Here is a 13366-nt window from a genome sequence, read left to right on the forward strand (position 1 = left end):
AAATCGGGCTCAAACAGCACCTACTTCATAGAGATATTGAGAGTATAAGAGATAATGCTTTTAAAGCACTTCATCCTCAATATTCAGTAGGCTTAGCTGTTCTAACGATTATTCCTTTTCTCTGAGTGTTTATTCGAACTCCTTCTTTTGACAGTGGGAGAAGCACATCATGACTACTCTGGGTCTCCCCCCTGTTCACAGTATATTGATAGGATGATTACCTGAAGAAACAATTCCAAGGAAAAAGGAAAAATAGCAAGTTGAGGTGAGGGTCCTCTGTGGTTTTTTATAGAAAATAAGTTATGGTCCTCCGTCAACATTTTGAAGGAAGAATAAAGAGATTTGACATTCTGGTTACAATCAAGAGAAATTCTGACAAAATTTGAAGGGTTTTCAGACTTCTGTCTTTATTGGATGTATAGGACATGCAGTTATATTTCAGGAACTGGACATTCATCAATTATCCTCTCTTCTGTCTACTTCTTTCCTTTTTTAAAATTAATCATGAACGCTAGAATGATTTTCTGTTAAAAAATTCCAGCATAAATGCATTTTTGAATCCCAATTTTGAACCCGCTAATAGTGAAGGCAATCAAGACAGTATCCCTAGTCATGTGATTCAATTTTTTTGTTAATTCAGATGCAAGTATCGCTACTGAAAAATAATTAAGGAAATAAAATAATATAGGACTAAAAATAAATGATGAAGTGGGTAATTAAAAAGCACATTTTTGAAAAAAAATCTTAAAAATTGCTCCCCCCAAAATTGCCCCAAATTCTCAATCATGGCCATCAGTGTGCACAGTCCGATGAACACAGAAATTGTAAATTTGATTTCTTTGATTTTATATTTATCTTTATGTGTTCTAGTCTTTCCTAGACCTGAATTTTAGTTTCATTTTTATAAGGCTCTTCTTTCTAAACTGCCTTCAGTAATAACCTTGCCTCTTTCTAACTTTATCATATTTATATTTCAAAGGATAAAACACAATCAAGTAACAGGCATGAAATCCTGCCAGTAAGCTGTCCTGTAAGGTACCCGCCCCTGTCTTTCTTAGGAGTTAAGCCCAGGGACACAGACATGCATTGACTGCTGTTAGGTGTGGTTCCTACTTCACTGCTCTGTCAGGGTCATCACTGACAACCCAACATACAGGATATTGCTCAGGCTCTCAGATTCTACACATTTAAAGTTTTTGTTCTTTCTTTTTTAGCATCTTTTGAAGAGACACAACAATTACATACAATTTACACACTCATGTTATAACCATATTTCCATAGTCTTATTTTAGCTAATAATCTGTAAATTCATTTAATTCTGAAATCTCTGTTCTTTCTTGGCTATTAATATTAGTTTTACTTGATGCTTATTCTCTTCTTTTATTCTTTCCCCCAATCCTCACCAAATTTTATAAACATTCTTTTCTTGGATTTCAAGGGAGTTTCCACTTGCCTTTTATAAGAAAAAGGCAAGTATATTTGGGTCATTCATTTTATATTATGAAGGGCAGACATAATAGTAGAATTTTTAAAATTCTGCTTTTTTAGAAGCAACAGATGTGATTTATGGAAAATCTCGTCAATATCAGCACAGTGTCATTTCTCTTCTTCGTTTTTGTATCTGAATTCTTCTATTTTCAATGTAATTTAAGGTAAGCAGTGAAGTTTCTCACGTCTATAATGGAGTCTAAAGTTACCCAGGAGTATGTATATTATTGGTTTCCAAGCGTCACCTGCTGGCTGTGCTTTGAAATTACCACAGATCCTCACGTGAATCTTTCCTAAACTAAATTCTATGTATATAAAACGATTCAATGCCATAGGAGCAGTTATACTTTATAGCTGAACAGCTCATCAGAGATTAAGACAACATCAAATCCTATGATTCTATTTGCAACTGAATCAAAACTGTACCCTTGTCCCATTATCAGTACCACTGAATACAACAACAGCGTGCTCTTTTTGTTTGTTTGTTGAAAATTTAATAGAGCTACAGACTGGGTGATGGAGTAGCATTATGTTCTCTCTGGGCAAGACCGTGTAAGATCATCTAGTCAAATCTGGAATAGGCCCTGATACACTTTAAATAGGCTTTGTACACTTACAACACTATAAAACTGCATGGGGTTATTAGCATCATATTCATGAGTGCTTATGATCATCACTGAGAATGTTATCTCTTCATCCTACTTGTAATGACGGAGGACGGACTTTTCAAGCAGAAGTAATTTTTTAACAAATTGATATGAAAACCACATCTCTTAAGTCTTTCACAGAGAATGTTCTTTTAAAATTACAACTAAATAGAATAAATTTATAAGAGAAAAATAGGACTATTTCTGAGAATTAGAATGTTAACATTTTGAAGAGGGTATTGCTGAGGGGGATTAGTTTCTCCCAATTCCAGGTCCCCCCTCTTTAAGTCATAGGCATGCTTTGACTCAGGTAGGTGCGTGCACAAAATCACCTGAGGTAACAGACTCTGTGATGTTCAAGTTGTTTAGAGAGAGTCCCAATGACTGCCGTGAAGATGAGGAGGACGTGCTACTTGAGGACTCTGACGGGGGCCGAGCAGGCTTAGCCGTGTTACCAGTTTCTGCCTTCAACCGGTCATTTTCAGCCTTCAGTATTTCTATTTCATTCTGTTGTAAAGATGAAAAACATGAAAAAAAACTGAGCTAGTTTTATTGAGAAAACGGTACCAACTCTTCTACCAGAGTTCATTATTTTGTTTATTAAATCATGTGGTGATATGTTAAATAAATATAAATTATCTAAACAGGATTTCCTTCCAAAGAAGGAAAGTTAACCTTTTCTCCATCTCTCACAAACATATATTCATGTATTCACAAATATAGACACACTAACCATTAGAATTTTTTATAATTATTTTTTGAATATATCATATATTTGAGTTTTCCAGGACTTGGGCTCATTTGGATTAAGAATAATATAATTGAAGAGTTCATAACGTTTCTCATTTTAAAAGTATTGTTAAAATCTCATAGGCCAATAGTGCCATCTGCAATACTCTGAATTCATGGAGAGTTGAAAAACAGAGCAAAATAAAAACAATATAAATAAGGTGACTTCAAATTACTTTAGAATCCCAGATAACATCTGAAAGTTTTTATTCCTTCAAAATGGGGCATTAAGCTCCTAAAAACAACAAGAGCCTTTTGATGAATATATACAGTGGCAGATGAATCTGCTCGGCAACGAGCTTTTCTTATTTCAGTCATCTGTGGTTCCAAGTGATTACCGGTTCACAATAATAAAACGAAAACTTAGCCTGAGCACAGACTGGTTCTGAATTTAGCCTTCAGATGCTTCCCCAAAATACAAAAGCTTTACTTTTACAGATGGCATTCTACATCACTTTTACTTTCCCATTTAGAAAGCTTGTGTTACATTTCTGTTGTTTCCTCATTACTTTTGTTTTTCGATAAAAAATAGGTAAAAGTATTTGAAAGTCAGATTTCAAAAGAACAGAAAAAAGCCAACATAAAGGTAAATCGTGGAAAGCGAAGAAGCAAGCATTGTTTCAGTTCCTCTAAAAACTTAGCTCTCAAGGGCATCCAATCACTAGCACAAGTGTCTTGAGTGGTCCTTGAGTACAACTGGCCAGTCGGCACTCCTTCCAACCCTGGATTTGATAAAATTCTCCATTTGCTATTAGGAAATGAGTTGCAAAGACTGAATAAACAGAGTACATTTCCACGGTGGGTTTAAAAGTGTGATTTGTTCTTATGATAACCAAGAGGAGAAAACAAGCAGCATCTTTAATCTCTCCTCTTTGTTCCTTGAAGGCGCTTCGGCGCTGACCTGCATCCGGTTCATGGCTTCCCGGATCTGGTCAAGATGATGAGCAGAGCTGAGGGCCTCCAGCCGAATATCAGTTAATTTTAATTCCTTTTCCCTGAGCTCGCTCTTCAGCTGCAGAATTATCTCTGCCTCAGCCTCTGTGCATTCACAGATCCTGAAGAAGGAAACAAACACAAAATCAGTGGTCAGGGGAAGCCAGGGGATTAGAAAAGCAATGCTTCTTCTCAAGGCTGAACTGTGATATTATCCAGCAGGCATAGAAATTACTGGCTGCTGGCAAAACCTAGAGAAAAGGAGAAAGAGTTTTATAGACAGTAATACATTCACGGGATCCAAACTGAAAATAGTAGCTGTCTTTTTCTTTTAATCTTTTCTTCCTATTTTCTGAAGTTTAAAAACAATCTATTATTTTGGAATACAAAGTGATCCTCAAAATTCCCTTGTTGCTGATATTTTTCAAGGGACTTAAATTTATATTTGCAACATGTGAAATATTTTTTAAAGCAAAGTTATCTCCTTAAAATGCTGATTTCTTTTGTAAAATTGTGCAAAGAATAACCTTATTTGCCACAACACTATCTTCAAGTTACCAGGAAAATCCAATATAAATATTGTAGAAAATAAATCAGAGAGATTAGTTTTGGACATTTAAATAATGGATGAGGTTATATAATCCTCCGGGTATGCTCAGCTGATTTAGGAGATCACAGCTAATAAGGCGAAATCACAGGTTTCAACTCATACAAGCAGGCTAGCTAGGGGCTGCTTCAAGGTCATATCCATTAAATCCTCATAGTTTTGTTGTTGTTTTGTGGACAGCTTTGTAGGAAATATGTCAAAAGAATTTGTTTCTTTTTAACTAATATCTTTTCCATTTAAAAGTGAGGATTAGGTTGCTGGTCACAAAATGATAGTGCTCTGTTCTTCCTTCCTATATGAGTCATGAAATTATATAATAAGATGTACAAGTGTCTTGAATGTTCCTGTTAGTGGTCCTGTTTTACACGATAGTTCTATACTAGTCATTGTCATGAGCATACAAGGAAATCTGATTTAAATAGTATATAAAACAAAGAGAATCATCTCATCAGAACACATGCTCCTACCCTCTAAATATTTTATTCTTTCTTGTACCATCAATATAGTGGGCTATTATAAAAATGCTATGCTAGATTATCTAATAGGATTAAATAAAAATGGATTGCAGTTTGATTTTAGGAAACCAAATTTTACTTCGTAATCAGAAAGAGAAGGTTTTGTTGTTGAAATGCATGCGGGTGATTTTAGAAAAGGCCAAAGCGAACACTGCGTTAGGTTAGAAGCTGGGTCTGGCAGTTTGCATGCGTCACACTCCATTTTACCGGGATCTATGCTTGTAGATCACAGGGCCATTTTGCCGTTTCTTTGGTGGCCAGGCAAAGGGTGACCTGCATTTAATGCACAGTTAGACAGAGACATGGACAAATGCAAGTGAAAAGAAGTGAGAATAATGATTTAGAAAAGTGGAGAACGAGATCAAGAAACACTCAAATTTTAATATATGAAAAACAAAAGAGAAACAAATGCTGTCTGCCATTCTAAGGAAGATCTGAAAATAATTGGTACAGACATGGCACTGCAGTTGTGAAAGTACACCCCAGTGACACTGAGACCACAAATACGGGCTTGGCCTGAAGTTGTTTTTAAAAATTCTTCAACGTTCTGCAGAGGGAGCGACTTACGCTGAGGCAGACTGCGAGGGCTTCATGGACGCTGACCCACAGTCACCAGCACTATGGGGCAACTTGGGGGACGCTGGAAGAGACGAGTCAGTAAGCTCTTCAATGTCCGAATGTGAGGAAGGAGGCTTGGTGGACTTTTTCTTCCCAAAGGCTTGTTTGAAGGAGCTTCTCAGCTGGAAGAAGAACAGAAATTACCTTCCTTGTCTATTTGCACTTGAAGAGCTTTGCTTTGGGGCGTTAGTTGCAGGTGCCATCCTAGCCACTGCCTGGGGTCAGTATGTATAAGCAGAGTATTAACAGTTGCAGCACAGTATCTCTAAAAAAAATGATACCATGTTTTGTGTTTCTGTTTTATTCTTGTATTAATCCAGCGCAGCGCAAACATGGAAGGCTTTTAAATAGTGCAGGGTCAAGGGCATGGCTGTCAGAGCACTCATTTAAAACTAAGTACCTTGAAGGGATCTCCATTCCCAATGCTTCTCTCTTCAAGGCAATTTGTTTTAAATGGCCACTTTAGCGCTACAATCAAGTCATGTCCTGCTGACAGTATAAACTTAAAAAGCAAAATGAAATCAAATTCACTTAGCACTTCATTAATTGTGATTTTCTATTCAAATTTTCAATTCCCAGACTATTCAGAACCAGAATTGGTATCCCCTACAGCTCTATTCAGAAAATGGTTTTACTTCTTCTCTTTAAAATTTGAGATTAAAATGAAAAGACACAAAGAAAAGACATACAAGGTAATCTGTTTTTAAAAGGTATAAAAGCCTACTGCCAAAATGAATAGCATTCATGCCAAGGTAGGGTATTTTTTAGAGATGCATGCCAAATTGCCCACGGTTTATATTCACCTCACTTCCTCTAGAGTTCACCTTGCAGAAACATGAAAGAGTGTGGAATTACAAATCAAGGGAATGAAGGCTGATCAGTATTTTAAAATATTACCTGCATAAACATTTTTTTAAAACAAAAAAGATATTTCTTTCATTATTTATAGAAGGCACTCCAGTGAAGTCCTCTGATACTCATATTTTGGATTTCATCAAGCATTGTACTTATTTAAAATCTACCTTTGTTTCATGATATTAAAGGAAATCTTTTACTTCATTGTTTTTAAGCATTTTTGCAATGATAGCATCTTCCCCTCAATTTTTTAGCAATTACTTAATATTATCATAAATTGTATCTCTAGCAAACTTAAGGCATGCTTCTGTTAAAGTGCATTTCTATATTCCTGCTATATTCTCTTGGTAAAAAATAAATAAAGCAGACACTAATGTAGTCGATTTCTTATGAGGTGAAACTTGATTCACACTATAAGCCCTGTTGATGCGAGGGGTGGGGAGGCATTCAAAGTCTCTTCTTTCCCTTTACCAACTCCACTTCTTCCCTTTCTCCTCTGTCACCATCATCATCACCTCCACCACCACCACCACAACCACCAGCACCGCCATCATCATCATCATCATCTTTTTCTTCTTCTTCATCTCCACCTCCACAGTAAACTCGTGCTCTAAGCCATTTATTTACAGATGTTATCCTATTTTTCTTTACAATAACTCTATAAAGTCAGTATTAATTATCCTATTTTTACAGATGAGAAAATTTAGGCCTTCCAAAAGGTAAAGTAACCTGCCCAAGATCCAAAGAGTAAGTAGCAGAGCTGGGATTCAAACTCAAGTTTAGTCATTCCCAACTCTAACACTTTGCTTTTCAGCACCATGCCACCCTAATCTGGGAGATGAGTGCAGCATTTGAGGAGTCATCCCCCTGAATGAGACTCTTTGTAAACTGATGGGGATCTCTAAAGCCCAAAAGGAAAAAGCCTGACTCGTGCAGTAATAAGCTTCTGAATGAGATAAATGATGATGGCTTACCCAGTTTTTCTTTTTCTTTTTCTTGGAGTCAGCATCATTACCACTGCCAATGCTGGAATGGCTTGTGGCACTGTTGATACTAGAAACGCTTTCAGAGGAATGCTGTCTTCTGATGCGAAGATCTAGCAACAGATAGAGAGTATCACATTTGCTCATAAAGACTTTCAATCTAAACAAGTAAGACTTTCAGGCTTTCTGACAGGAAGTCCTCCAATAAAAGTCAACACGGCTTTGTACAGATCATTTCAATGCAGTTTTGGTTTTATAAGTTCAATAAAGTCCAACCATATTTGCTTTAATTAACTGGGTTATCTGCATTAAGATTCAATGGGAATCTCATATAAAAGTCTGTTGCACTGGTGGTTTAATAAGTTCTGAGTTTTGTCCAAAAATGAAATGCTATGCTACTGATTTCTACTGAATACCTGGATCAAAGAGTGCTTCCAAAATGATTTATTGCAAATGATTAGTTCCATGCAGTAAATGGAAACTCATAATAGCATAAGAATTAATTGTCTTTTTAATATTTGTACTTTGAATAAAGTTACCGAAGCCAAATATATTAACTTTCCATTTCACAGAATTATACCATGTTAGAGCCAAAACAAACCTTGGAAGTCATCTAAGCAATTTATCTCATAGATGAGGAAATTGAAGTGCAAAGAAGTTAAGTAACTTGACCAAGGTCAAAGAGCCCAATGAGGGGAAGATCCTCAAGAGAAAATCTGGGTAGAGGGTATTTGTGAATTAAATAGAAAATATATTTAAGACAGTGCAATTCTTCTATCATACCCCTAATGCTTGTCCATGACTTGGAGTAGTAATAACAGTAACAGTAATAACAATGGCTAACAATAAAGCTACCTTTTATTATGTGCTTACTCTACCCTGGGAGTATCTAACTTTATTCTTCGAGCCAGCCACTAAATGTAATTTTCTCATTGTCAAAGAGCTGAAAAACAGCTGAGCCAACCTGAGACCAAGACTGATTCTAAAGTCTATTGTGCTAACTGCCATGTAATATGGCCTCTCTATACTTCTAAAAAGCATGTAGTACTTCTCTAGCTACATAAGATATTTTGAAGAGGATAGCATTTGATATTTAATCACTTTTTGAAAATATTCACCTACTCTATGCAATCAGCTTATATAATATTTATTTATAGTTAGTAACATTGAAATTGACATTTTATCTACTTACAGTGAACTGATATTAAGTGTTAGTGGAGACACTAAGAATTTATAAAATTACTTTTAAGGTCAAATCTGCTTTTAGGCCATTTCTATTACTATATTTAATTGGCACAAACTCAGATTAGCTAAGCAAAAAATCTCAGTGGAACTTATGTCAGAAATTACCATATAGCTTTCAAAAAGTTTCCATAGAAATAATAGTATAAAATCAAAGCTTTCCAGTTGATTGATTTATTTAACAGTAAACTGACCCATGGCAATGAAACTGTAACTAGTTACTTTCAAAACATATAATAAATGAGTATACATGTGGGTTTGTAATATACATGTACATATCTCCATCCTTACACTCATATACACATACATATCAATAAGTACTTTAATTTTTCCATTAAGATAATAACCATGCTGACAAATTTTATGGGAGAAAAAAATAGAGCTATTTTTCAGAATCCCTGGAGTTTGGTCTCTTACAACTATTTTTAAAAATAATGATGAGAATATTTACTGGTTTTGCATGCCAAAAAACATTACCAATACCAAAACCTAAATCGAGGTATTTATGTGTGCTCTTTTGATCCAACAATAAAGGAGCATAGTATCCCTTCATCAACTAATACGGAAGTTATATGAACAAACAATAGAAGAATATGTGTAGGTATTTATTTGTGTTTTAAATTTCTGCTGCAGTTGGCTATAAGCTTTTCCGAACAAGATGTAGTATTTGCTATTTTTTCCCTAATAACTGACTTTCACAAATAGAGCAGATGTTTGTTAAAGTACTCTAGAGTTTTTATTATATTCAGAATTAATAAATTGTATTTGACTTTGATTAATCTCCAATTTTAAAAAGATAGGTAAATTCTTATAATCATAGGTCAAAAGTAGTCCTTAGAGGTATTAGTTATATTCCACTGTGACTGCATTCCCAATAAACATTAGCAAAGGCATAATTTCAATAATATCACGGAATGAAGGGAATGCATTTTACTTTTCTCTAACAATTCTTTCCTAGTGCTTACAAGTATTTGATTCAGTACATGGGACATCATAGAGCTCAGTAAAGAATGGTTGACCAAGTGAATATCAACAATCTGAATGAATGGAGAAGCTTATTTTAAAAGCACATATTTCAGTTACATGTTTGTTCATCTATTCATTTCCCACGTCCCAACGTTTGCACCCCTACAGCCCTGGTTCAAGCTACCACCACCACTGACCTGCTCTACAGCACGAATTGCTGTCCAACTTACTCACCTTCCAACTATTCTACAAACAGTAGCTAGAGAAATCTTTTTAAAAGAAAAACCTCATCATCACTCCCTTACTTAAGACTTTTCAATAGATTCCCATTTTAATAAGAATAGAAAACATCTCAATTCTTAAATACGCCCTAAAAGCCCCTCAGTAATCTGGTCAGCACCTCTCTCTCCACCCTGGTTCTGTCATTTTATCTTTGCTCATTAGCACCTTTATGGAACTGATACAAGGAAGATAATCTCTTTCCTGCCTCAAGACCCTTCTGGAATGCTCCTCTCTCAATATTTACAATATGATTTGAGAATTATTCCTTGGATCTCCCCTTAAATGTTGCTGTCTTGGAAAGGCCTTTCCTGACTATGGCCCCTCTGTTAGTTTCCCCGGTACCTTTGCTTTCTATGGCGTCTATTCTTCCCCATTTTAGAACTCATAACTATTTTAGTACGCACAGTCAAGTACACCAATGATCACAACAATTGCTTGTTTTCTGCTCTCCCACTAGACTAAAAGTTTGATGGAGACAAAGACTAGTGTATTTTGTTTACCATTATATATCCAGGGCCTTGTACAGAGCATGGCATGTGGTAGGTGACCAATAAGCACTTGTTGAATAAATTTATTCTTATTATTCATTCAACACAACTATGTTTGCCTAACATTCCTAAAAAATACTTACTGTTGACAGCAATTTAACACAAGTTTTGTCAAACTACTTGATACATGTTAAGGAAAAACTATTCCACGCGTATGCACAGAAGTAGTGACAAAAAGCAATAGTACCTTTTGAAAAATAAAAATAAAATTTTCCATTACCTTTACCTTTCAGCTTTATAATAATTATGGTTTATGATGTCACAATTGTTATATATATAATATACATCAATTACTTTTCATTGTAGTGGATTATGAGCCTTTGAGTATAGAGGCCTTTTTTTAATCTTCATATTTCAAGATCTAATAGAGCGCCTACTGCATAGCAGGTGCTCAAATGTTTGTGAATGAATAAATAAATTTATTCTATTGTAGACTGCTATTATTTATTAGGATTTGTAAATAAATGTGATGAACAAATATAAAGAAAATAGAAAGTCATGTTAATAAATTGATATGTGATTTTGCCATAGTTGACCTATCGAAAAAAGTGTTACCTCACTTCAAATATATATCTTAAGATTATATGTTAAAAATTTACCTGACATAAATATTTTAAAGGTCACAAAAACCAAATTTCAATGTGATTTCAGAAAACAAATTTATAGCCTACACAATCACCTTAATAACTATGGAAAGATACATAATAAGTCCACTGACTATTTATTTCCTCCATGTAACGTCAATGGTCAACTGTAATAAGGATCAGTTTGTGTTGACTGAACTTAATATCAGTTTTACTATTACAGAAACACAATCTAAATATGCTATATACATTCAACCTTTATAATTATTTGTTTTTGTTAGTTTTAAATATTGTAAAATTATTTATTAATCTTTCTTGACCAATTTGAATATTAGCTATTACCATTTTGTTCATTATAGGCACCACTCCCACATTTCTGAGCAAAGGAATTCCTATTTTTCAATTCCAGCAGATATATTAAGTTACCTGTTGCCTAAGATAAAAGGAATTCTTCCAGAAAGTTTTACTTTAGTGACTTGTGCTGTGTTAAAGAAAGGATTAAGCCTTTTTAAATCCCTTCTGGACCTATTTACGACTTGAAGATTTAGAACATAAGCTGCTTTATTATAGCTCTAAGATAAGCTTTAAATATGCAGTAATTTTCCATGCAGCATATAAATCAACTCCCTCACATGGAAAGTTGCTAAATTCTTAACAGAAGTAGCCCCTAGAGAACTAGTTTGTCCTTCAATTTAAGTATATCTCACTTTATATAACTGTTTTCCTAAAATTTAAATTCAAGTGTCTTTTTAAACTATATTATTCTTTTCTATAAAGTTTAAACAAGCTGCTTTTATGTACAAGGCATCATCACGGCCACTAGGATTAAAAAAACAAACTACCCTACCATCAATCAGGAAAGGCTGACCTTCCATAAACTAAGGGACCAAAGTATAATTCACATTTTGATAAGGGAAGTATAGTTATTTCCAAAAACATATTACAAGGGGACTTCACCCAATTTAAGGATCAAGGAGGCATACTTAGACTAACTTTTGTAAGGTCTCAAACATTCTGGTGAACAAGTGGGGTAGAAAGTTTCAAGTAGAATAAACAGAATATATAAGGAACTTTTGAAGAATTGGAAGCAGTTCACGGTAGCTGAAATATGAAACACAATGCGGCAAAAGAGCAAGACATAAGGTCTAAATCAATGGCTAGCACATAGCTGGTAATCAATAAATATTTGTTGAACGAATGAAGCTGGTGAAGAAATATTATGCCGTGTTAAGGAGTTTGTATTTCATCCTAAAGGCAATGGGATACCTGTAGATATATGTTGTTAGACAATTGCTCTGGTTTCAGTGTGCAGAAAGATGTAAAGGTGTAAGATGAAGAGCAGAAGGCTTTAGGAGTTTATGGGTATAGTTCAGGGGAGAGATGAGGGATGGTGACAGTAGGATTAGAGAAAAGAGAGCAGATCTAAGAGATATTTCAGGGGTGGAATCAACAGAACTTGGTGATTTATTGAGCGAGGGAAGGAGAACTTATAAATGCCACAGACTTCTGGTGGCATTTACTGAGGCAAGGAATGCTGAAGGCAAAGTGGGTCTGAGGGGGAAGATGACAAATTCAAATTTGGAGACGTTGAGTTCAAGGTGACACTGCACATCCAAAGATAACCAAATGGACTTCTCTCTTTGGCAGCTGGATATACAGATTTGTAACTCAAGAGATGAGCCTGGCTGGGAGAGATATGATTGACAGTTATCAACACATAAATGATACCAGATGAGTTTGTATAGCATTTTAGATAGGATGAAGAGTATATGTACAAAATCATAATGGAAGAGAGCTTAGAACTGGGTTCTAAGAAATATCAACATTTAACAAATGGATACAAATGAGTGAACCTACAAAAGAAACTTTGAAAGAGATTTCAAAGGAGCAGTAAAAAAAAACTAAGAACATGGATGTTATGAACATTAGAATAAATGAATGTTTCAAGTAGGATGGAATGGACATCAGTATCAAATGCTGTTCCCATGTGAAATACAATAAGAATTTTAAATGTTGTACTGGATTTAGTGTCATATAAGTCATTACTAATCCTGGAGAGTTGGTGAAGTGGTGGGAAGAGAAGCCACACTCCAGTGGTCTGAAGTGTGACTGGCTGCTGAAGATGCTGAAAGATTCTATAAAACTTCCCAGAATTCATCTGGAAATGGGAAGAGAAATGACAGGGCATTCAGTTAAGAATGCATTTTTAAGCTAGTAAAAAGTTGAGCATATTGAATGCTATTGAAAAGAGTTAGAACATGAATGAATAGAACCTATGTAAAGAAAAAAACAACATGACATTAATACAG

At 35.0% G+C, this 13366-nt stretch overlaps 1 protein-coding gene across 6 annotated transcripts in view; it reads right to left on the bottom strand.

The window, feature by feature from the left end:
- The window catches only part of NAV3 (neuron navigator 3), a 566501-nt gene that overhangs the window by 28605 nt on the left and 524530 nt on the right, over positions 1-13366 (bottom strand). For all 6 annotated transcript variants that reach the window (XM_087449152.1, XM_087449151.1, XM_087449150.1 and 3 more), the window contains 4 exons: positions 7427-7548; positions 5547-5719; positions 3826-3979; positions 2468-2642 (listed from right to left, as the gene is read on the bottom strand). In XM_087449152.1, the coding sequence (XP_087305278.1) occupies positions 2468-2642; positions 3826-3979; positions 5547-5719; positions 7427-7548 (624 nt within the window). The remainder of the gene's footprint in view (positions 1-2467; positions 2643-3825; positions 3980-5546; positions 5720-7426; positions 7549-13366) is intronic.

The sequence above is a fragment of the Ceratotherium simum genome, chromosome 25, assembly GCF_057802395.1.
Source record: "Ceratotherium simum simum isolate JZ-2026a chromosome 25, ASM5780239v1, whole genome shotgun sequence".
NCBI classification, from domain to species: domain Eukaryota; kingdom Metazoa; phylum Chordata; class Mammalia; order Perissodactyla; family Rhinocerotidae; genus Ceratotherium; species Ceratotherium simum.